Source organism: Nerophis ophidion, linkage group LG17, assembly GCF_033978795.1.
Source record: "Nerophis ophidion isolate RoL-2023_Sa linkage group LG17, RoL_Noph_v1.0, whole genome shotgun sequence".
Lineage (NCBI taxonomy): Eukaryota > Metazoa > Chordata > Actinopteri > Syngnathiformes > Syngnathidae > Nerophis > Nerophis ophidion.
The window spans coordinates 23,175,571-23,201,465 of record NC_084627.1 but is presented as its reverse complement, the minus strand read 5'-3'; the positions used below and the strand labels follow the sequence as shown (position 1 = coordinate 23,201,465).

The following is a 25,895-nucleotide window of genomic DNA, read 5'->3' as shown; positions in this document are numbered from 1 at the left end:
ATAAACGTGTGCTTTGTATTGTAGCAGCAGGCGTGCAAGACGAAGCCTACAGTGTTGTTCACTTTTGAAGAAATGGGCTGCACTGCATTGGGCAATACCACTTTCTACTGATCCAAAAAAGTATGCTTGGAAAAGTTAAGTGTGGAAAAAGGTCCTCCAAGACCTTCGTGAAGAACTAAAGTGGCCGTGGCGATCATTTGGCACATCAGCTGTGAAATTAGACACGTTTCCTTTCATTTTAATAGAACGTGTCACAAAAAGTTTGTACATGTGGTGTATTTCAATGAATCTTGTTTAAATAAAAAATGCTTTATTCACGCCACGTTTGGCAATTGACAAATTGCGCTCAAATGTTGAGTTGCCAAGCCACAGCCTAAAAATGCTCTGGGATTGGAGAGTATATGTTAAGAAGAGTGGACCTCCATCCCCTTCAGGCCGGCCCGGAGATGCTGACCAATCCTATTCAACATGATTGAAAGTTTTTAATACCAACAGTTCCGCATGTGTTCCATTAGTCTGCAGATGTGGTCTGGGAGTTAGCAAGATTGCTCTGATTGGATCAAGTTTAAAATCAGTTGGATGGTCCTCTCACCTTGATAGGGCAAAGAGAAATAGAGGGAAATACTGGCTTGAGTCATGCATGGGACCGAGAAGAGAGGCTATGTTATGTTGTATTATTATTATTGAGTACTACCTTCTAAACTCATGCGAGGGTTTTCAAGCTTCTTCTCCAGCAAAGAGTCTAGCAGCTTCCTCAGGTGTTTGAAGATCACGCCGATCCGCACAGGGGCCTTGAAACCAAATGTGGTCGTAAATAAAGGATTCCCTCAGAAATGACAGCTGACATTACAGCACAACAGCAGCAAAGGGATGAATTGTTGTCAGTATAATCAATGCTAGTTTTAATCTTTTTACACCAACATTTATGAAGTTTGTGTACATTAAAAAAAAGCAAACCTCTAACAAAAAGAGACACACATTTCTTCTTTGAGTTCTAATACATTGAACGATACGAAAAAATTTGAGCTGAACTTTGGCTAATACATAACAGCATATCGTAGCAGTCTATGTGAAAAGCATCTTTAAAGGTTCCATTAGAGCCTTCCGCCCGATTGTAGCTGAGATAGGCGCCAGCGCCCCCCGTGACCCCAAAAGGGAATAAGCGGTAGAAAATGGATGGATGGATGGGCATTAGAGCCATAAAACATGCAGTCTCAACACAACCACAGTGTAAACCTTAATCCCATTTACAATGTGTTCTGATTTTTTCTCAATAATTCACATCTGCAAATGCAGAAATAAGTTAAGTCTAACTCAAAAATGCACTAACCCTTAAAGGAGTTTTTTTGTAGTTTTGCCCATTATGAACAACCCTTTGTTAGACAATACGCACTTTGTTCTTTTTTTTTAATGCATTATGAATATTGAAAAACTGCTAGTGAGAGGTGGCTAACAATGCAGGTAATTGAGGCTGAGATCTAGTCCGCCTATAAAGCCCTCTAAAAAAAATCCAAATACACTTTTATAAAACATGTTGTAAGTATGTATGTAATGTAGTAACATGCACATTTAATGATAACATGTAATATTAACAGTATTTTGCTCACTTCAAGCTTTACTGGGTGCATTTACATCACAGAGCGCATAAAGTAGGTAGCATTTGTATGAACATGGAGATCACTTGCTGTTTTTGCTACCACTTATAGCAGACTTTGTGAAAGCCTTGGAGCCTCATTATGTAGCACTATAGCTTAACGTTTCAAATAAGTACCATATTTTTCGGACTACAAGTCGCAGTTTTTTTCTTAGTTTGGCCGGGGGTGCGACTTAACTCAGGAGCGACTTATGTGTGAAATTATTAACACATTACCGTAAAATATCAAATAATATTATTTATCTCATTCACATAAGAGACTAGACGTACAAGATTTCATGGGATTTATCGATTAGGAGTGACAGATTGTTTGGTAAACGTATAGCATGTTCTATATGTTATAGTTATTTGAATGACTCTTACCATAATATGTTAGGTTAACATACCAGGCACCTTCTCAGTTGGTTATTTATGAGTCATATGACGTACACTTAATCAGCCTGTTGTTCACTATTCTTTATTTATTTTCAATTGCCTTTCAAATGTCTATTCTTGGTGTTGGGTTTTATCAAATAAATTTCCCCCCAAAATGCGACGTATATGTTTTTTTCCTTCTTTATTATGCATTTTCGGCCAGTGCGATGTATACTGCGGAGCGACTTATAATCCGAAAAATATGGTTGTTCCTAGGTGTTAGCTCTTACAATAATAATGCCACTATAGCTTGGTTAATATGCAGGTCACGGTGTGTAAATTGAACAATTTTGGTGTTTTTTAAAGCGCTTTATAAGCAGAGTGGATGACGTTCAAATACCTGCATTGTTAGTTGCCTTGTAGTAGCATTTTATTTATATTTAGAATGCACGTAAAGGGAAAGAAGTGTGTTTTAGTCTTATATAAGGATTGTGAATGAAAGGAAAAACTTTAAAAATGGACAGTTTTTAATAACCTACAGCACTCCCTCATGGCTGTTACCTGGAAATGCATCCATCCGTCCAGCGTAATAAGTCGCTCTCGGTGCTGAACGTCAATGTCTCCTCCAAAAAGCAACATTGGGAACGGAGATATCAAAGTGGTGTCTCGTAGGTAGATCTTGGTGTACTTCACCTTTAACATGATTTACTTTGATTACTTCATGAGAACTTGACCTTTATTTGGTTTACGTGGAAAACTTCATGAAATAAGTACAATAAATACAGTGTAGAACATGCTCAAACCTTCTCCTGGTAGAGCAGCCATCCATGCGTCTGCAGGTTGCGGTTGACGGAGGAAGGATGCACCTGAGCCTTGCCCTGCGGGGTCTCCACCGAGCAAGCCACCCGCTCCAGAACGTCCACAGAGGCGGTGCAGAGGATCCGTGCCACGCTATCGTACAGGCCGGCGGTCAGAACCGAACCTAGCACAGAAAGCATCTGCTTGGAGGCGGCGGGGGGCACAGCGCGCGAGGAGATGGGCGCGCGGGATGAGCAGAAGCCTGCTTGCTCCATCATCCTCATCAGGTCATGCTTTACGTCCTGCGTGAACACAAGACAGAAGACTTGCTCACTGGACACTTCATTAGGTACAATAGCACAAACCAATATTTTAAATTCCCGTTATTTCAATTCAAAATATGTTATATTTTTGTTCGAATTAAGAGAAGATTATAATGAATTTTCAAAAAAAATGTCAGAACAAAATAAGTAGTGAATACATATTCATCAAGCTGTGTTCCAATATAACTTTTTCTTCTTCGGATACAATATCGATATTAGAATATTTGCCATTACCTATAATAATATGATATGATATCAACACGAGTCATAGTACATACTTTTGTTTTACAAGCCGATATAATCCGATATTTGTTTTTCTTTTGCTGATATTGGACCGATGTTAATATATGATCGAGAACCCCAAATGAAATATAAATTAAAATAAATATTAATAGTAAACATATTGATAAATTAAAATACATATAAATAAATACCTTCTGACTAGAATAGTTATCTCTTCAAACAATTACGTGATAATTACTAAGTCAATTATACATGCAGTTAAAGGCCTACTGAAATGAGATTTTCTTATTTAAACGGGGATAGCAGGTCCATTCTATGTGTCATACTTGATCATTTCGCGATATTGCCATATTTTTGCTGAAATGATTTAGTAGAGAATATCCACGATAAAGTTCGCAACTCTTGGTTCTAATAAAAAAGCCTTGCCTGTACCGGAAGTAGCAGACGATGTGCGTGTGACATCACGGGTTGTGGAGCTCCTCACATCTGAACATTGTTTACAATCATGGCCACCAGCAGTGACAGCGATTCGGACCGTGAAAGCAACGAGTTCCCCAATAATTTGAGCGAATATGAAAGATTCGTGAATGAGGAAAGTGAGAGTGAAGGACTAGAAAAAAAAAAAAAAGACTATACAGTGGGAGCGATTCAGATGTTATTAGACAAATTTACTAGGATAATTCTGGAAAATCTCTTATCTACCTTTTGTGTTACTAGTGTTTTAGTGAGATTATATGGTCGTACCTGTACAACCTGAAGGTCCTTTCTTCAGCACCAGTCGACGGGTGGTGGCGATGCCCATCTCTGCCCTTCGCAAGGGACCCTCTTCGAAACACGATCTTTCGAAATGATCGCTGCATAATACACTGTACTTTGTGTGTGTGGTCCAATCCAACCATGTTCGCTTGACCGCTCTGTTCCATAGTAAAGCTTCACCGTCATTTTTCGGGAATGTAAACAATGAAACACCGGCTGTGTTTGTGTTGCTAAAGGCGGCCGCAATACACCGCTTCCCACCTACAGCTTTCTTCTTTAACGTCTCCATTATTCATTGAACAAATTGCAAAAGATTCAGCAACACAGATGTCCATAATACTGTGGAATTATGTGATGAAAAGAGACGACCTATAGCTGTGAACGGTGCTGGAACAAAATGTCCTCTACAAAGTGTGACGTCATACGCACGCGTCATCATACCGCAACGTTTTAGCATGATACTTCCGCGCAAAATTTAAAATTGCAATTTAGTAAACTAAACCGGCCGTATTGGCATGTGTTGCAATGTTAATATTTCATCATTGATATATAAACTATCAGACTGCGTGGTCGGTACTAGTGGGTTTCAGTAGGCCTTTAAATGATATTTAAAGTATTTTTCAAATGTATTTTATAACATTTAATAAAATAATAGGAAATAAATACACAATTATTTATTATATATATTTTAATTTGTCATTGTAAAATAATTACATTTGATTCAAAGCAGTGAAAGGTAAACCAATTAATACAAAAAAGAAATACTCTGAAAATAAATGATGTTTCATTTATACTTCATATCCGCACTATACACATGCATTATAAAATCAAATACATAAAAAATATATATTTGAATATCCATCCATCCATCCATCATCCTCCGCTTATCCGAGGTCGGGTCGCGGGGGCAACAGCCTAAGCAGGGAAGCCCAGACTTCCCTATCTCCAGCCACTTCGTCTAGCTCTTCCCGGGGGATCCCGAGGCGTTCCCAGGCCAGCCGGGAGACATAGTCTTCCCAACATGTCCTGGGTCTTCCCCGTGGCCTCCTACCGGTTGGACGTGCCCTAAACACCTCCCTAGGGAGGCGTTCGGGTGGCATCCTGACCAGATGCCCGAACCACCTCATCTGGCTCCTCTCGATGTGGAGGAGCAGCGGCTTTACTTTGAGTTCCTCCCGGATGGCAGAGCTTCTCACCCTATCTCTAAGGGAGAGACCCGCCACACGGCGGAGGAAACTCATTTCGGCCGCTTGTACCCGTGATCTTATCCTTTCGGTCATGACCCAAAGCTCATGACCATAGGTGAGGATGGGAACGTAGATCGACCGGTAAATTGAGAGCTTTGCCTTCCGGCTCAGCTCCCTCTTCACCACAACGGATCGGTATTTGTTTCATAAGAAATAAATAACTTTTAAAAAATCCCTAATTATTATTAAGAATCAGTTACATGTATTTATACAGTTATTAAGTTAAAATAGAACCATTAAAATAATAACATCAGAAAATGGATGGATGACGACTGGATTTAATTTTGTACATAATACGAATTTATTTTATAGTCGTTGGTCATGAAAATTCAATATTAAATAAATACATTAGAGTGCATGTATCATGAAATTCTACATTTATTATAGTTACTTTATAACTATATTTTACATTCAAACTAAATATTAATATGCATTAAGTGTATTGGTGTCCCTAATGAAGTGTAAATATGCCGCGGTGTGAGTGTCTTGCCTCTATGGTCATGAGAGCTGCACGATTGAGGAAGTGTTTTCGGCAGAAGGACATTTCTGCTTTAAGTCCTTCCTTCTGGGAGTTCTTCCACCTAAAAAAGAATAAACAAAATCATGTTAATCATGATGATGATAATCAAAGGTTTTTTTTGATGCAAAAAGTTTCATACCCTAAATATGCATTGTATATGGTCATGTGATCAGAGTTGGCTAACGCTAGCGCCACTTTGGCCAAGTTGGCTTCCTCCTTCCTATTCATGGGCGTGGAGAAGGGAGACTTCTCGGCGATGGCAGCCGCGATGGTCGCCTGCAACACATCGGTCACACATCGCCCGCCAAACACAGTCATATCAAACCAAAGACGACGTACGATTGGCTCCAGGCAGCCGAAGATGGCGCCGTAGATGAGCATCTTGCCGATCTTGACGTTGACGGGCAGGTTGGCCAGATGCTGTCCCAGGGGGGTGAGGACGTGAGTGCTGGGCTGGCAGGCGCCAATCTTCCTCAGCAGGTTGATGGCGTTGCTGACTGACTGAGGCTGAGGGGCGTCCAGTGCACGACTCAGGAAGTCCTCCGGGGAGCCGTACTCGCATTTCTAAGCACGAGACACAAGTGAGCAACATCTCAACCAAAAATACCTGAAGTATAACCAGTTTGCCTTAAAATGAAACAAAACATAAAGGCGAAACATTTTTTTTTTTTTTATATATATATTTTCCATAAAATAGTGTTTAGGAGGATGACAACCATAGAATAGGAAGTGTTATGGTTACAACATAAAAAAGTGTTGGCTTAATAAAATATTAGCAATACTATTAGTATTAACTAACTATCACAATTTTTAATCATTTTAGCCATAACAATAAACTCAGTTTTATTTTATTTTATTTTATTCATTATATTGTACTAAACAGTGGTGAACTTATTTTTCTCTCTTGTCGGACCGTTAAAAATGTAAACATGCAACTAAAGCTTCCAGAAGAGTTTCATGATGGTAAAAGTTTGACCCGGGAGCGGACCAACTCATTACACCGATGGGTAAGAACAGAGGATCCATTTAATATTACAAAATAGTGAAAGTTTTTGTTTATATTTTAAGACAAAATTAATTTCTTCAGTACATTTTACGACCATTTTTTTAAAAGCAAATGATTATTAAAAGGTTTATATCCTCCAATAATTAAACAGCAGTATTTTCATTATTACATTAAACCCTAAAATTTCCACCAAGTAGTTGTTGTAAATCAAACATGTTTATTGCAAGAGCATAAAACCTTTCTAAATATGTTTTTAACATTTTAAGAGCCCTGTAGACATAAAATAACACCAACAAAGTCACCTTTGCGCTCATAAAAAGGCAAGACTGGATGCTTACTTTGGTTTCATTTTGTGGAAATACTACAGTACTGATATTTTTTGTTCATTTATCAATTTTCATGCTGAAAAATACTCAAGTCAGGCTAAAAATGCATATAATATACTTTCGAAAAACAAACAAAAAATGGGATGTAATGGACCCACTAATTTTGAAGACTGTTTTCTATAATTGGTTGCAAAAATATTTTTCTACAAATTCATAAAAAACTAAGACGCTGTTATTTATAATGTGTGCACATATTACTATAATTTATTTTGTTTGTGGGCGCAGCAGATATAATCTTGCTAGATGATTACTTCCTGTTTCTTTACTAGTGACATGTGAACGTTGTTCCTTTCGAGAATATCACCATAATATGAAGGCACAGCTCCTCCAGAGGGACCCGTAGTATTTCCGGTATGGAGTAGTCCATGAATGCATCAAACCTGAACAAAAAACATATTCATAGATGCAAACACAAACAATCCGTTCCAGGGTCAAGCTGTGACCAGTAGAAAATATTCTTACAAATGTTACCTGAATGTAATTGTATGTCGTATTTATTGACCTGTATTTTGGGTAGAGTCTGAAGCAGAAGCCGTTGCGGACCCGTCCTGCTCTTCCCTGCCTCTGGAGGGCGCTGGCTTTGGACACAAAGGTTTCCACCAGGGAGCTCATCTGGCTGCTTTCATGGTACCTGAATGCCACATAATAAATAATAATAAATACAAAATCACAATACAATCGTTAGTGGAATTTCTATTTGTAGGAATGGGCAGCTTAGAATGCTCTCTCTGAATCTTTTGAACTCCTTTTTCAAACATGTCAGTGTTTGTCTCTTTTATTCAGACTGAATCAACTGCACCTCAATAGGTCGCAACCAAGTACTGCATCCTTCATATTCAAGCACAGTGGAACCTAAATTCACAAATCCCTCTACTGTATTTGCAAACGTTTCGATTAACAAACCATCAGATGGAGCAAATATGAATCCGTTTGTGAACCAATGCTTCATTCAGTCATACCTGCCAGACAAAACGCAAGGCGCGTCAATGTACCGGAGGCGGGGCTCTCTACTCACTTTCTGCACAGGAGACATACTACTCACCTCTCAGTACTTCAGTATGTGTGCCTTTTGTGTGATTTTTCCCCTTTTGACAAGTTTTATCCATTCTGCTAACTAAGTTTAAATCCCAAAAGCCAAAGCCAACGAACCAGCTCGGAAAAGAGAGGGAATACCTGTAGAGTTAAGACTGTTTGAGATGAGTACTGTACATTAATGGCACTCGCAAGTAGGAGGCAGGACTGACAGGCTGGCTCCGTACTACAGAACGTTTTAATTGTGAGGTGAACAGACTTTCCTGAAATACAATGCTATAACAGACTTAATTCACAGTGAGCAAAAGACACTGTTATTGACCACAACCCCTGTCTTTCGTTCTCCCCATCTACTCCCGTTTCCTGTGCTCTTTGTGGGTGGATTTAACTTTTTTGAATGTTTATTAATGTAGAAATGTTGTTGTTAAATTTAAGTAGTTTTGTGATTTTGAGCATTTTTGAGGGCTCTCAGTGACTTCTGTGTGTGTGCGCGTGTTGGCAGAGCAGTGCATACAAGGATGTTCAGCTTGTTGTTTTGGCTTGTTAAAAAAGATACAGTTGATTCATCACCTCTTTGCTATGTTTGATGTAAAGTACTGTATAACACTTTATATTGTGTTTAAAGTGTAAAAATCTATGGACAATGTTTACATAGTTTCTTATGGTGAGTTCAATGGTGCATCCCTATAAAAAAATGTAATTTACGAACTCTGTTCAAGGACCAATTAAGTTCATAAATTGAGATTCCACTGTACTGTACTCATAACAGTGCATGCGCACGTCTCTTACTTGTTTTCCTTAGTTTTTCCTGTGTCAATGACAAAAACGACATCAGGAATTGTCACGCCCGTCTCAGCAATGTTCGTCGACAACACGATCTAAAAGACAGAAGAAAAAAAAAGATAAATTAATATAAATTGTCTTTTCAAGTGCTAGTAGAGTGGAAAAACAAGTTGCCTCTATATTAAGGCTATCCATCCATCCATTTTTTACCGCTTATTCCCTTTTGGGGTCGGGGGGGGGCGCTGTCGCCTATCTCAGCTACAATCGGGCGGAAGGCAGAGTACACCCTGGACAAGTCGTCACCTCATCACAGGGCCAACACAGATAGACAGACAACATTCACACTCACATTCACACACTAGGGACCATTTAGTGTTGCCAATCAACCTATCCCCAGGTGCATGTCTTTGGAAGTGGGAGGAAGCCGGAGTACCCGGAGGGAACCCACGCATTCACGGGGAGAACATGCAAACTCCACACAGAAAGATCCCGAGCCTGGGATTGAACCCAGGATTGATGGCGTGATGTAGATGTAGGAACCACAGATCCCTTCATCTCCAACAACAATGCAAATCACGCAGACTTTGTGAGAGCCAACGACAATAACTTTGGGAAAAATTATGATCCAGAACCTTATATTGTTGATCCTACATATAAGGCGGATGAGCTACAAGTTTTTGAAAATCTGCTAAAAAGACCCAGTGACTAAGCATCATGTAGCAGTATTGCTAAGTGCTAAACAAGAAATACAAACAACACTTCAATAAAACGATAGCTTACTGTACACTGTCTGCTCTTACTTCGATGACGACTGATACGATGTCCTTATCTTCCCGTTTATATGAAGGATTAATTGTGATGCACACAAAGTGTTAACAAGGAAAAGTCTCCCTACAGACACCGTCTTCGGTTGTGTCTTTGTCTCCATTTCTGGGTATAGATTGAATGTCACAGATGAACAACTTCTAGATTTATGACTAAATCATCCTAATAGCCAGATGAGAGACATGATTTATAATCTTAAATAACTTTGACAAGCCGAGACGATGCGGGAGCTGCAGGACATCGCTGCCGGCTCACAGTACAGCAGAGGGCTCTTTAGCTGTCTATATCATTGCACCGCTAAAAATAGTCCGTCTGCGTTAGCCCTTCTAATAACAACATTGCTAATATTTGGTCAATATTCAGGTCACAATATGCCCCATCCATCCATTTCCTACCGCTTATTCCCTTTGGGGTCACGGGGGGCGCTGGTGCCTGTCTCAGCTACAATCGGGCGGAAGGCGGCGTACACCCTGGACAAGTCACCACCTCATCGCAGAGGTCATGATATGTATAAAGAGTATTGGTGGCGGGTTTTATGGGCAAAATAGAGAGTCCCTATTGACTACATTGTTAGCAGACTCTTTATGTATTTATTTATTAACGACTTAGAATAAATAAAAACGAAAAACACGTGTTCATGTCTTATATAAGGATTGTGGATGATAGACAGTGCATTTCTCTCAAATGTTTGCATATTTCCAGTATGAATAATCTGATACTATGGTTAGAGTGCAGAAGTGTTACTACAGTGACAACACTTTACGGTAATTACCAAACACGTTCAACACTTTACGGTAATTACCGAACACGTTCGGAGTGAAATATTCAAAATGGCTGACTGATTTTGCGGCATTTTGTGATGTTTAGGTGGTATTTTTACATACTTTGCGGATTGTAAATACACTTGAATATGGTTTAATTGATTCACTGAAACACAATTAAGCATATAAAGTTAACTTGTTTTTCCACTTTACTGGTACTTAAAAGTTGATAATGTTTGTGTTACTATTTGCCAGTGACGGTACCTTCCTGACGCCAGATGGGGGCACCGTAAAAGCCGCTGCCTGCTCCTTGGATGACAGCGTCGAGTGGAGAGCGACTATTTTGTACCTTTAAGTACAAAGTTACAAGTGATGCATGTGTTGCGTTTTGGATATTAGTTTGCTGCATTTGTGTGCTGCCTTCACCTGTTTTTGTCTTTGAACCTCTTGTCTGATGACAGCAGGTCGTAGCTCTGCTGGATGTGAGCCAGACCAGGCAGGAACACCAGGACAGCACCATCCAGTTGTGCAAATTGTGGAGATTTATCTAGCACAAAACAAAATATTCCACATTCTGCCTTTGCAAAGATAACAATGCTTACTTGCATCAGACTGAGAACTATGGTTAATGTTTTCCAAAGTAGCTAAATAAGATAATATTGTACACAAATAAACAACAAAACACATTGTTATACAAAAAATGTAATGTAATGTGGCTCATATGAATTTCCTCATTAAGACCCATGCATTGTGTAATAAGACATTAAAACAGAAAGTATGTAAATATGCAATTGAGAAATAAATTAGGATTGCCACAAATAGATTTCACAATACCCAACAGGCCATGTATTGGAGTGGACAAAATGGACGTGGCCAAATATCCACCAGAGTGGATGTGGCCAAACGTCCACTACAGAGGTCATCAACAAATGTCCACCCCAGTGGACTTCAACAAATGTCTACCACAGTGGATGTGTCCAAACGTCCACTATAGAAGTCATAAACAAATGTCCACCCCAATTGACATCAAGAAATGTCCTACAAATGGGCATGACCAATATCCACTGCGTTGGACGTGGCTAAATGTTCACTTTAATGGACATCAACAAATGTCCACTACGGTGGACTTCAACAAATGTCTACCACAGTGGATGTGGCCAAACGTCCACTACAGAGGTCATCAACAAATGTCCACCCAAAAGGACTTGGCCAAATGTCCAACCCAATTGACATCAAGAAATGTCCTACAAATGGGCATGGCCAATATCCACTGCGTTGGATGTGGCTAAATGTTCACTTCAATGGACATCAACAAATGTCCACTCCGGTGGACTTGGCCAAATGTCCACCCCAATTGACATCAAGAAATGTCCTACAAATGGGCATGACCAATATCCACTATGTTGGACATGGCTAAATGTTCACTTCAATGGACATCAACAAATGTCCACTCCGGTGGACTTGGCCAAATGTCCACCCCAATTGACATCAAGAAATGTCCTACAAATGGGCATGACCAATTTCCACTGCGGTGGACGTGGCTAAATGTTCACGTTAACGGACATCAGCAAACGCCATCCCAGTGGACTTCAACAAATGTCTACCACAGTGGATGTGGCCAAACGTCCACTACAGAGGTCATCAACAAATGTCCACCCAAAAGGACTTGGCCAAATGTCCGCCCCAATTGACATCAAGAAATGTCTTACAAATGGGCATGGCCAAAATCCACTGCGTTGGACGTGGCTAAATGTTCACGTTAATGGACATCAGCAAACGCCACCCCAGCGGACATCAACAAATGTCCACCTAATGGTTGAAAACAAAGGTCCACCACAGTGGACGTGGCCAAATGTCTACTACAGGGGACATCAAAGTAAGCCACAATACTGCAAAGTACTGTATTGACTCAGATATAAGACAGCAATTTTCCCCTAGAAATAAAGTCAGGTCAGCCATTAGGTAGCACCAAAAAACGTTGTCTACTCAAGCGATTTAGATCTTTTCTCCCATTGTAGGCACACAAGTGACCAGGAGACACGCAGCCGGGGCGGGAAAAAAGTGTTTAAAAGGTTGTTAGCAAACAGAGGAGTCATGATGCTAATTTCAAGATAATGGTGATCAATAACATTGGCGATGTAGAAGAGGACTTCTTACGATCATTATTAAACAGGCAGAATGTTAGATACAGCTTTCATATTCGATTTTCCCTCACACATTTTATGGCCTAAAATAAGCATACCAAGGTAGTTGATGAGCTCCACCAGCAGGTCCATGTTGATCTTGTTGGGGTTCATGTACTGCAGCACCTGGCGAGTCCTGCTGCTGAAATGGTCCAGGTCAGGACCCAGGTCCCATCCAGAAGAAGAGTCCCTTATGATCACTTCCTAAAAAGCACAACCCAGGAGATGAATGCTTGTAATCATCAAGAAGAGGAGTTACTGACCATGAACGTTACCTGGTGCTGTGATGTCTTTCCACCTTTTTGGGTGACGACGACGCTTACTTCCTCTTCCTCTTCCAAGATTCTCTGGCAGTATTCCGAGTCCTTCTCCAGGACGTATCCCGTCTCCTCCACTATGTCCTCTAAGTGGAACACCTGGAAGCCCAACAAGTTTGAGTATTCTGCACTTAGCTACGGTAACTTTTTATTTTTTTTGCACTTACCTCCACTGGGAAGGTTCGCCCCGGAATGCTGACGACGGGGCAGTGGTTGAAGTAGCCGGAGAACTTGTTGCAGTCCACCGTGGCGCTCATCAGGATAAGCCGCAGGTCGGATCTCCTCAAAACGACGTCTTTCAGGATGGTCAGCAGGAAGTCGGACTGGACGCTGCGCTCATGCACCTGATTAATGCGGAGATGTTGGTGATGGAAGAAATGGGAGGAGGTCCGGAAAGGTGGTCTGTTTAGAAAATACCTCATCGACAATGATGTGGGTCAAGGAATTGAGGTGTTTGTCGTGCTGGAGCTTCCGTAGAAGAACTCCGGTGGTGCAGTACAACAAGCGAGTCCATCCACCCGACTGGTTCTCCATCCTGATCTGGTAGCCGCACAGCGACAACTAACAAAATGAAAAACACTCATTATTTTCTGGAACAAATGTTTTGAAAATGTGTAAGCAAGGACGTCGATGTTGATTTTTTTTTGTCCAGAATGTAGAAATTTTACCTTGGACGCCGGTCCGTCCTCGCATCCCAGCTCCTGGCTGACTCTGCAGGCCAAACTCATGGCGGATATACGCCGTGGCTGCGTCACCACAATGTTGCAGGGCTCCTCCCCTAGCAGCATCTCTTCCAGGAGAAACTGCGGGATCTGCGTGCTCTTCCCGCTGCCCGTCTCGCCGGCCACCACCACCACGCGGTGGCGCCGCAAAGCCTCCATGACACGGTGGCGGTGCTGGAAGACGGGTAGCTGCTCTCGATCCGCCTTTTAAAAAAAGACACAATTGAATTAGCTTATTTAAAAGAAAGTGAATGCTCTTTTTCAGTATAAATGAGTCTTACCTGTAGTTTCTGTGCCAGTGGGGACTTCCTCATCCTTATGAGGAGCTCTCTGGCCGTCTGCAGTGCTTCTTTGTTTTCCTTCCCGACTCCTCTTCTCTCCGCATCTCCCCCTCCTCCTTCTTCAGCCATATCAAGACCAGCCAGGTTCTCCCAGGACTCCTCGGGTTCTTCATTTCCACCTCCGGCGAGCAGGATGTGGCCATCAGATCCATTAGAGCTCTGCTCACAGTTCTGCTGCTGCTTGAGGCGGGTCAGGAGTCGCGCGATGAACTGGTCCCGGGGCTTGTTGGCGGCGGTGCGGCTCTCTTCCTGCTGCTGCTGCTCGCCGTCCCTCCATTCCAGCCACACGTCCCGGTAGGTTGGTGGCAGGAGCTGGTGCACTGACTGAGGATGACAGAGGGATTAGATTACTTCATGCTGGCAATAGAATGCTAAATTAGCAGCAAACATTGAGCTCTGTTTAAAGGGGAACTGCACTTTTTTTTTTTTTAATATTGCCTTTCATTCACAATGTAAGACAAGAACACATATGTTATGTTTGTCGTTTTTGTATGCATTCTATCAAAAGCTTCCATCTTTGTTTCATTTACATGCTTGAAGTATATATGCGAAGTACAAACCCCGTTTCCATATGAGTTGGGAAATTGTGTTAGATGTAAATATAAAGTGAATATAATGATTTGCAAATCTTTTTCAACCCATATTCAATTGAATGCACAACAAAGACAAGATATTTTATGTTCAAACTCATAAACTTTATTTTTTTTTTGCAAATAAAAAATAACTTTTCATGGCTGCAACACGTGCTGAAGTAGTTGGGAAAGGGCATGTTCACCACTGTGTTACATCACCTTTTCTTTTGACAACACTCAATAAACGTTTGGGAACTGAGGAAACTAATTGTTGAAGCGTTAGAAAGTGGAATTATTTCCCATTCTTGTATTATGTAAGGCTTCAGTCGTTCAACAGTCCGGGGTCTCCTCTGTCGTATTTTACGCTTCATAATGCGCCACACATTTTCGATGGGAGACAGGTCTGGACTGCAGGCGGGCCAGGAAAGTACCCGCACTCTTTTTTTACAAAGCCACGCTGTTGTAACACGTGCTGAATGCCGCTTGGCATTGTCTTGCTGAAATAAGCATGAAAAAGACTGCGCTTAGATGGTAGCATATGTTGTTCCAAAACCAGTACGTACCTTTCAGCATTAATGGTGCCTTCACAGATGTGTAAGTTACCCATGCCTTGGCCACTAATGCACCCCCTAACCATCACAGATGCTGGCTTTTGAACTTTGCGTCGATAACAGTCTGGATGGTTCGCTTCCCCTTTGGTCCGGATGACACGATGTCGAATAATTCCAAAAACAATTTGAAATGTGGACTCATCAGACCAATGAACACTTTTCCACTTTGCATCAGTCCATCTTAGATGATCTGGCCCCAGAGAAGCCGGCGGCGTTTCTGGATGTTGTTGATAAATGGCTTTCGCTTTGCATAGTAGAGCTTTAACTTGCACTTACAGATGTAGCGACAAACTGTATTTAGTGACAGTGGTTTTCTGAAGTGTTCCTGAGCCCATGTGGTGATATATTTTAGAGATTGATGTTGGTTTTTGATACAGTACCATCTGGGAATTGAAGGTCACGGTCATTCAATGTTGGTTTCCGGCCATGCCGCCTATGTGGAGTGATTTCTCCAGTTATTAATCTCAGAAACATCACAACGTTTACTTTTCCCTTCAACAACAAAGACAAGCATCATGCAGCAGTATTGCTAAGTGCTGTACAAGATATACAAACTTCAGACATAATAAAAAAAATCACACACTGTATAAGATCTGCTCTTACCGGGATGCCGACTAATAAGTTGTTCATATATTCCCATTTAGATGAAGAATTAATCATAATTCTCACAGAGGGTTAAAAAAAATGTCTCAAACAAGCGTCTTTTCGTGTCTTTCTTGCCATCTACGGGTTTGAGTTGAATGTCAAAGTTGAGCAACTTCTTGGTTTGTGGCCACAACCTTCCACCAGCCTGGTGAGAGGCAGGATTTTTAATCTAGCATTAACTTTTACCAACTCAGGCAATGCAGCAGCTCACCGGCTCAGTATATTAACATTGCAGCATATACCAATTTAAAAAATACGTTTGTTGGAGTAAGCACTTATAATAACGATAATATAAATACTTGGTTAATATTTAGGCCAAAACATGTAAATTGAGTATTATTTATGTATTTCTATTATTATTATTTATGATGTAGAGGGTTGTGTGGATGGAACAATGTAATTCCATCAGCTGCATTGTTAGCCACCTCATAATGGCCGGATTCGACGATTTAGAATGCATAAAATAAGAAAACGTGTTCTTGTCTGACATAGAGCTTGTTAATGATTAAAAATTCCCCATAAAGTGCAGTTCCTCTTTAACTACAAGTTACATTTCGTAATGGGAATCATTTAGTAAGTATCTGGAAAAAAATGCTAAAATTGTGTTCAATTAATTTATAGCTATACTTATAAATAGTAAAAAAATGGTGTTATATTTTTTTGTTTTAAGAAAATTTAATAACTCTACATATTGTAGAACTAGTGAGAGGGACAAGCAGTAGAAAATAGATGGATGGATGGTATTCTCAAGTATTCTAAAAAAAATCTATCATGAAATATTAAAATATATTCATTTAAAAACTTCTATTTTCAACTATTCTAAAAATAATTATTCTTAAGTATTATATTATTATTATTATTAAATTGTTATTCACAAATATTCCAACAAACATAAGGAAATATTAAATAATATTTTTAAATTGGCTCTAAAGTATTTAAAATATTAAAATATTGTTATTATTTTTAAATTGGCATACTAAAGTGTTCAAAAAATTATATAGCGAACAAATATTATATTTTGAAATAATAATAAAAATATACCTTAATGTAATAATAGTAGCCAAACTTCACCTCACTTTAATTACCAGCTAAACTTTGTATTATGATTAATTTGGTAAGATAGTATCTGGAAAAAAATGGTTCATCCATCCATCCATTTTCTACATCTTGTCCCTTACGAGGTGGCGGGGGATGCTGGGGCCTATCCTAGCTGCACATGGTTAAATCTTATTAAAATCATAGCTAAACTTTGGAATAGAGAATTAATTATATATTATTTTTTTCAAGAAATTCAAAGTATTTTTTAAAATACTTTAAATAACTAATTTGAATTCTAAAAAGCATATTGTGAAATAATTAAATTATTTGAAATTAAATTACAAAGAAAACATACCATACTTTACAAAAAGTAGCCAAAACTTTACCTCACATTAATTACCAGCTGACATTTGCAAAATTAATAATTTGGTAAGACAGTATATAGGAAAAAATGGCTACAATCTACAATCTTATTCATAAAAATAAATGTTATTTCAAAAAATGGACATGAATTAAACCATACCTGCCTTTAGTTACAAGCTAACAACATACGGTTTCATCAATTCAATGTGGATCTGAACCAGATTCAACTTAGTTTGACCTGTCATACACAAAGCAACTATGACATACATTTTGGGACATTCTAAATACATAGTCAATTAAGGATTTTCACTAATTTATCATCACAGGGATTGGGAACATGATTGGAAGAAAAAAGGAAATTACACCCAGACTTGCTGGAGCTAAGTCCCATCTGCTGGTTGCCTGTATGTACTACCTGTCCTTTCACCAGGGTGTAGAGCGCCAACGTGGCTCCCAAATGCTGAGCCTGCATGCTGTCTTCTGTCAGGATGGTGGGACAGACTTCCAGGACATCCTCCAGCCTCTGAACACGCACCCTAAAGTGAAAACAAAAAAAAATGATAAGCGTGACCATCATGAAAATGTTTGTATGCCGAGATGAAAAGCAGCACTTACTTGCAGCGCCAGTATCTGCCTGCAGCCACCTTGTGGAAAGCTGGCGGGGGGCTTTTGGGGAGGTTCTTTCGCACCCAGTCGATGAGAAATTGTTTGGGGGACTTGCCGGTCCAACTGCGTGCCGTGTAGTCAAAATTACGAATGTCCTTTGGCTCGTTCTTCTTGGCGACTAGAAGGAAAATCGGAGTCTGATAGTCAGACTAAGAGAAAGTCTCCAGAATGTGTCTATTTTTCCCAAAATGAACCTTTCTTTTCTGTTGGGGGTTCTTTTTCAGGCCTTTCAAACAAACTGAGGCCCAGTTCTTCTTTGTCCGTGTTGACAGCCATCGTCTTCTTCTCTTTTTGGGGTGCATCCACCGCTTTTATGGCTGGATTGAATACAGGGTGCGACTCAAGTTGCTTCATTTCTGTTAATAGAAAACACAATAACATACTTTGAAATATGTTTCTTTAAAAAGCAGCAAAATCACGACAACCTTGTTGTATGACACGTATTCTATCTTGTGCTGTCCGTTGACCAGTCTTGTCTCCTTTGGTCTTGGCGGCCATCGCCATTTCTTTAGTGTCGTACAATTGAGCTGTCAGGATCAAATACCTGTCATTCTGCAAAACAAGATTCTTATTTTATAGTTATACTCACTTGAAATCTGTTCTACAATATGTAAAGTTATTCAAAAAGGTAATTATGGCTTTCGGAACACGATGAGAATACAGTCAGAATATTACAATAATATTGTTTTAAAAAATATTATTTTGAGGAAAAAAATTGTCATTAAAAAAAATACAGACATGTTTTACAAAGATCATAATATTAAAAATGTTGACATTTGACTAAAATAGTATGAAATAATCATACGTCAATAAAGTTGCAATACTACAAGAAGGAAGTTGTAATAATATTGTAAGAAAAAGTCGCTAAATGAAGTCATAATATTATAGGAATAAAGTAGTAATTTTACGACAAATACATTTAATTTTATTTACGCCGCAAAACAATTAAGATTGTTACAGGAAAAAAGTCGTCATTTTACAAAAATGAAAACATTTCACCTGGATAAAGAAGTAAATTATTGGCAAAAATGTCAAATGATTTACAATGACAACAAAAAAGATTTACGAAAAATAAAGTTGTAAAAACATTTCTATACTTATTTTGTTGTACTTCACCAAAGAAAGGTAGTAGTCAAATGACAAGAAAGCGACATTAATAAAAGGGGAAAAAAGAAAACCATTTAAAAGAATAAAGTCATAGTATTTTAGGAAAAAAATATGTGTGACTGCCACAGTACTTTACTCTCCCGTAGTTCCATCCATCCATCCATTTTCTACCGCTTATTCCCTTTTGGGGTCGCGGGGGGCGCTGGCGCCTATCTCAGCTACAATCGGGCGGAAGGCAGGGTACACCCTGAACAAGTCGCCACCTCATCGCAGGGCCAACACAGACAGACAGACAACATTCACACTCACATTCACACACTAGGGACCATTTAGTGTTGCCAATCAACCTATCCCCAGGTGCATGTCTTTGGAGGTGGGAGGAAGCCGGAGTACCCGGAGGGAACCCCCGCTTTCACGGGGAGAACATGCAAACTCCACACAGAATTTGTTTTTCTTTATTCAGTAGAGCATTTAAGTCTCACCTTAAAACTCATTTGTATACTCTAGCCTTTAAATACACTCCCTTTTTAGACCAGTTGATCTGCCGTTTCTTTTCTTTTTCTCCTATGTCCCACTCTCCCTTGTGGAGGGGGTCCAGTCCGATCCGGTGGCCATGTTCAAAGGACTCCGGCTTATTAGTGATTCCCAAAGCCCAAAAAAAGTCTGTGGGCTATAGAGCGTTTTCATTTCGGGCTCCAGTATTCTGGAATGCCCTCACTGTAAAAGTTCGAGATGCCACCTCAGTAGAAGCATTTAAGTCTCACCTTAAAGCTCATTTGTATACTCTAGCCTTTAAATTGACTCCCTTTTTAGACCAGTTGATCTGCCATTTCTTTTCTTTTTCTCCTATATCCCACTCTCCCTTGTGGAGGGGGTCCGGTCCGATGGGGTCCGGTCCGATCCGGTGGCCATGTACTGCTCGCCTGTGTATCGGCTGGGGACATCTCTGCGCTGCTGATCCGCCTCCGCTTGGGATGTTTTCCTGCTGGCTCCGCTGTGAACGGGACTCTCGCTGCTGTGTTGGATCCGCTTTGGACTGGACTCTTGCGACTGTGTTGGATCCATTATGGATTGAACTTTCACAGTATCATGTTAGACCCGCTCGACATCCATTGCTTTCCTCCTCTCCAAGGTTCTCATAGTCATCATTGTCACCGACGTCCCACTGGGTGTGAGGCCTACCGAGGATGTCGTAGTGGTTTGTGCAACCCTTTGAGACACTAGTGATTTAGCGCTATATAAGTAAACATTGATTGATTGATTAATTGATTTCTTATAATGAACAAATTCAGGTCAAATTCTTTGTGTGTTAAATATACTTGGCCAATAAACCTGATTTTGATTCTTATTCTGGTCAATTTTACCAGGATTTGTAGAAATCTAATTACAAAAATGTATGTTAATTGGTGGGCAAAACAAAATATTACAATAAAAAAAAAAAATTGCAGCAATTTCAAGTATTAATTTAAGACAAAAATCAATGGCAATTACAGGCCGAAAAAAAAAAAAAAAAAAAATATATATATATATATATATATATATATATATATATATATATATATATATATATATATATATATATACATATATATATTATTTTTAAAGGAATAAAGTCGTAATAGTATAATAAAATTAAACATGAAAATGATCAGTATAAAGTAGTAACTTATTGAAAAGAAGGTAATGTTAATCATGGTCAAATAAATGGAGTAAATGAGAATAAAGAAGTCGTAATATTACAAAATAAAAACAAGGAATTTTTACAAGAAAGTTTTAAGAAAAATTCATATTACCAGAATAAAATTGTTATTTAATGACAGAAAAGTCCTGTTATTATAAAAATAATTGAAATATTTTACGAGTATCAAGTCAAAATATTAAGATACCAACATGCTGATTTAACGAGTAATTAAGGTACCAGGTAAAGAAGTTAAAAATAGTAAGAAATAAAAGAAAAGAAAATACTATCATTTTAATACAAACAAGTTTTAATTATTTATTTTCTTTTCTTCACTCTCTAATTACAACAATGAGAATACCAGTTCATTTGGATGACTCTTAAGTGTGCTTACCGGATCAAATTTTTCATCCAGCTCAGGATTGTGTCGCAACATCTTTCCTTTATCCTCCTCCTCCTCCTCTTCCTCTTCACTGCTCTGCTCAGCGTACCTTAAGATCCAATCCTTCATGCGTGCATCGTCATCCTGGACCGCGTCCTTGAAAACAAAAACCCGTACTGCACGTTTGGACGTGTGACAGAACACGACTGTCTTAACATTCACACTCAAACCTTGGTGGTGTCTCTGGACGGCGCTTTGGGGGTCGCCTGAATTGGGGCTGCCGGGGTCTGCTGCTGGGCCGCAGGCTGGAACCTGGGCCGACTCCTCTGGTTCTCCTCTTGCATCTGCTGGGTGAAACCTTCAGGCAGCTCATCTGAAACAAAGGAAACACTGAAGGCACTGAAGTTCGCAAAGGCAAGGCGTGTTTGTCTTTACCGTCAGTAAGGTTAAGGCACAGCCAATCGAGAGCTGAGTGGAGATCACCGCCGTAGAGTACGCTGCTCTTCATGGCCTCCTCTATGTGCTCCCTCTTGAAGTTGAACTTCTGCAGAGCCGTGTACAGATCCTGCAGAAAGCAAAGCAGGCTTTGCTACACATCTGAAAATAAAGCCTGGGTCTCTGCCAGTCAGCTGGAGATGCTGTACGTTTGTTAAGCGAATAGACTAACTACGCATGATGCTACAGTTAAAATCTTAGCAATGCAGTTTACCAAGCTAAGCTAACGTTCCGTTGTTGTGTGCAATACAAACCTGTGTGAAGTTGGCCACCCTAATCATTGCAAATATTTAAATAACAGTGCCATTAGTTTGTGCTACATAAATGGCTACCATGAATTGATTAACATGGACCCCGACTTAAACAAGTTGAAAAACGTATTCGGGTGTTACCATTTAGTGGTCAATTGTACCGAATATGTACTGTACTGTGCAATCTACTAATACAAGTTTCAATCAATTCAATCAATCACTTCGGTGGCGTAAAACATTATTTGTGTCGTTACAGTTCCAGTGACATTATCCAGCCCCCCCACCGTGTCAAAACCTGCCTAAACTTGTCCCTTTTGGTTTGTGCTGAAAATGTGTTTTGTCTGAAATTAGAGTTTTTATGTTATTAACATTTTATCATTCATAACCAGCCCACCTACCTTGTCAAAATCTCCTCAAACTTGTCCCAGGCATTTGTGCTACAATTTGTTTTTGTCCAACTATTATAGTTTTGATGTTATTACCTATTATAGTTTTGATGTTATTAAAAATGACAGTGTTCATGTTATTAACTTTGTTTTACACTTAATTACTGTGCACTTAGTAAAGGCTTCATGATGGCAATAGTTTGAAAGTGGAAAATTAATTTAACGTATGTCATTTTTTACAGTGACTAATAGACTCTGAAGATAATGAATTGAACCTCACCAAAAGCTTCTTGTTGGTGAGTCTGCCTGAGACAGGCCCTTTGTCCCCGTTCTCCTGCCGGAAGTCATTGATCAGCTTGATGATCTTCTTCTCCAAGTCAGCTTGGATGGAAACCTGAAAAAACAAACAAACAAAAAACTCAGTGGTCATGTGTTAATCAATACGAGCATGTAGGTGCCCGTCTAATTTATTAACTCACTTTCAGGATTGATTTATCCGAGATGCCGCCTGTGTCCACCTGGGCTGTGTTGGCAAGACTGTAGGTCTTTGGAGCTGCAAGAAAGAAATACTACTCAGTTATTTATCAATCCATCTTCTGCCGCTTATCCGAAGTCGGGTCGTGGGGGCAGCAGCCTAAGCAGGGAAGCCCAGACCTCCTTCTCCCCAGCCACTTCGTCCAGCACCTCCCGGGGGTTCCCGAGGCGTTCCCAGGCCAGCCGGGAGACATAGTCTTCCCAACGTGTCCTGGGTCTTACCGTGCCTTCCTGCCAGTCGGACATGCCCGAAACACCTCCCTAGGGAGTCGTTCAAGTGGCATTCTGACCAGATGCCCGAACCACCTCATCTGGTTCCTCTCGATGTGGAGGAGCAGGCTTTAATTTCAACTCCTCCCGGATGGCAGAGCCACTCACCCTATCTCGAAGGGAAAGCCCCGCCACCTGGAGGAGGAAACTCATTTCGGCAGCTTGTACCTGTGATCTTGTCCTATCGGACATAACCCAAAGCTCATGACCATAAGTGAGGATGGGAACGTAGATCGACCCATAAATAGAGAGCTTTGCCTTCCGGCTCAGCTCCTTTTTCACCACAACGGATCGATAAAGCGTCCGCATTACTGAAGACGCCGCACCAATCCGCCTGTTGATCTCACGATCCAGTCATTCCTCACTCATCAACAAGACTCCGAGGTACTCAAACTCCTCCACATGGGCCAAGAATTCATCCCCAACCCGAAGTTGGCTCTCCACCCTTTTTCAGGTGAGAACCATGGACCGGGACTTGGAGGTGCTGATTCTCATCCCAGTCGCTTCACACTCGGCTGCGAACCGATCCAGTGAGAGCTGAAGATCCCGGCCAGATGAAGCCATCAGGACCACATCAACTGCAAAAAGCAGATACCTAATCCTGCAGCCACCAAACCAGATCCCCTCAAAGCCCTGACTGCGCCTAGAAATTCTGTCTATAAACGTTATGAACAAAATCGGTGACCAAGGGCAGCCTTGGCGCAGTCCAACCCTCACTGGAAACGGGTCCAATTTATGACTGTCAATGCGGACCAAGCTCTGACACTGATCATACAGGGAACAGACCGCCACAATCAGACAGTCCGATACCCCATAGTCTCTGAGCACTCCCCACCGGACTTCCCGGGGTACACGGTCAATTGCCTTCTCCAAGTCCACAAAACACATGTAGACTGGTTGATCAAACTCCCATGCACCCTCAAGGACCCTGCTGAAATTATAGAGCTATTTATGTATATTATAATATTTTATGTAAATGTATGGCTCCAGCATCCCCCCGCGACCCTGAAGGGACAAGAGGTAGAAAATGTATGTATGTATGTATGATAGAGTTAGGATTGCAGCGCGGTTTAAAAATACCACCACAATATTAAAGATACTGGGTGGTACTACTGTAACTAAGAAAGTAGGTATCACTATCAGGTTTTTCAGGTGTGCCTAATGTTGTGACCGGTGACTATCGTTGTTTTGACGTATTAGGCAAACACTAAACACACATTTAAAGGCCTACTGAAACCCACTACTACCGACCACGCAGTCTGATAGTTTATACATCAATGATGAAATATTAACATTGCAACACATGCCAATACGGCCTTTTTAGTTTACTAAATTGAAATTTTAAATTTCCCGCGAAGTGTCCTGTTGAAAACGTCGCGGTATGATGACGTTTGCGTTTGACGTCACCGATTGCAGCGGACATTCTTTTCCAGCCCTATCCAAGTAGTCTGCTTTAATCGCATAATTACACAGTATTCTGGACATCTGTGTTGCTCAATCTTTTGCAATTTCTTCAATTAATAATGGAGAAGTCAAAGTAGAAAGATGGAGGTGGGAAGCGGTGTATTGCAGCCGCGTTTAGCAACACAAAAACAGCCGGTGTTTCCTTGTTTAAAATTCCTAAAGGTGAAGCTTTACTATGGAACAGAGCGGTCAAGCGAACATGGTTTCGGTGAGAAAATTGTGCTAATAAGTCAGCTCTTACGGTAGACATGAGCGGAGCTTGCATCCTCCTGCAGCTGTGGACTATTACCTCCTCCTCCCAGAGACACTGGCGGTCACCACACCCCTGCGACTTTCAGGTACCATATAATCTCACTAAAACACTAGTAACACAATAAGCAGATAAGGGATTTTCCAGAATTATCCTAGTATTGTGTCTAATAACATCTGGATCGCTCTCACTGCCCTCACCTTTTTTTGTTTTCTTTTTTGTAGTCCTTCCCTCCCACTATCCTCATCCACAAATCTTTCATCCTCGCTCAAATTACTGGGGAAATTGTCGCTTTCTTGGTCCGAATCGCTCTAGCTGCTGGTGGCTATGATTGTAAACAATGTGAGGAGCTCTACAACCCGTGATGTCACGCGCACATCGTCTGCTACTTCCGGTAAAGACAGGGCTTTTTTATTAGCGACAAAAAGTTGTAAACTTTATTGTCGATGTTCTCTACTAAATCATTTCAGCAAAAACATGGCAATGTCGCGAAATGATCAAGTATGACACATAGAATGGACCTGCTATCCCCGTTTAAATAAGATAATCTCATTTTAGTAGGCCTTTAAGGATAAAACCCTTACATAATCAGGCAGATGTTTCATATCACCTTTAGACTTGGTGTCTTTGGCTGCTTTGCTCAGCTTGCCGTTCGTCGCCTGCCTCTTCGCCTCATCTGTCGTGCTGTTCCCGGCTGGAGCAGCACCAGCTCGGCCCGCTGCCGCAGCTCCTCCGTAGGCCGTGGGAGGAGCAGCAACCCCCGCCGAAGATTTTTTTTTCTTTCCACCCATTAAGACACCCAAAAAAAACAATATTATGCGCTAGGGAAGAAAACCCGCGTTGGTATTTGCGTCACCTCGTCCTTCTCGTCGTCGAGCTCATTCACGCATTTTTATTTTTTTTAGCCACACGGCCACCGTAGGCTGTGTTGC

At 40.5% G+C, this 25,895-nt stretch overlaps 2 protein-coding genes across 10 annotated transcripts in view; one reads left to right on the top strand and one right to left on the bottom strand.

Annotated features, from left to right (window-relative positions):
* Positions 1-322, top strand: part of pstpip2 (proline-serine-threonine phosphatase interacting protein 2) — a 28,144-nt gene extending 27,822 nt beyond the window's left edge. For 8 of the 9 annotated variants that reach the window (XM_061876608.1, XM_061876606.1, XM_061876610.1 and 5 more), the window contains one exon: positions 25-322. In XM_061876608.1, coding sequence (XP_061732592.1) covers positions 25-68 — 44 coding nt within the window. In that variant the 3' untranslated portion in view covers positions 69-322. The remainder of the gene's footprint in view (positions 1-24) is intronic. The other variant, XM_061876602.1, reaches the window with a different exon arrangement.
* Positions 223-25,895, bottom strand: dhx29 (DEAH (Asp-Glu-Ala-His) box polypeptide 29). The gene is made up of 28 exons (XM_061876600.1): positions 25,574-25,895; positions 22,925-22,998; positions 22,726-22,839; positions 21,749-21,878; positions 21,544-21,686; positions 21,326-21,469; positions 18,572-18,698; positions 18,341-18,502; positions 18,096-18,264; positions 17,896-18,016; positions 14,192-14,575; positions 13,857-14,114; positions 13,606-13,749; positions 13,356-13,532; positions 13,147-13,287; positions 12,931-13,075; positions 11,115-11,235; positions 10,953-11,037; positions 9,109-9,197; positions 7,790-7,918; positions 7,592-7,667; positions 6,235-6,459; positions 6,035-6,171; positions 5,866-5,956; positions 2,812-3,108; positions 2,570-2,701; positions 695-791; positions 223-592 (listed from the first exon to the last, which is right to left on the bottom strand). Exons 1-28 carry the CDS (start codon positions 25,752-25,754, stop codon positions 537-539), a joined length of 4,149 nt encoding a protein of 1,382 aa, XP_061732584.1. The 5' UTR covers positions 25,755-25,895; the 3' UTR covers positions 223-536.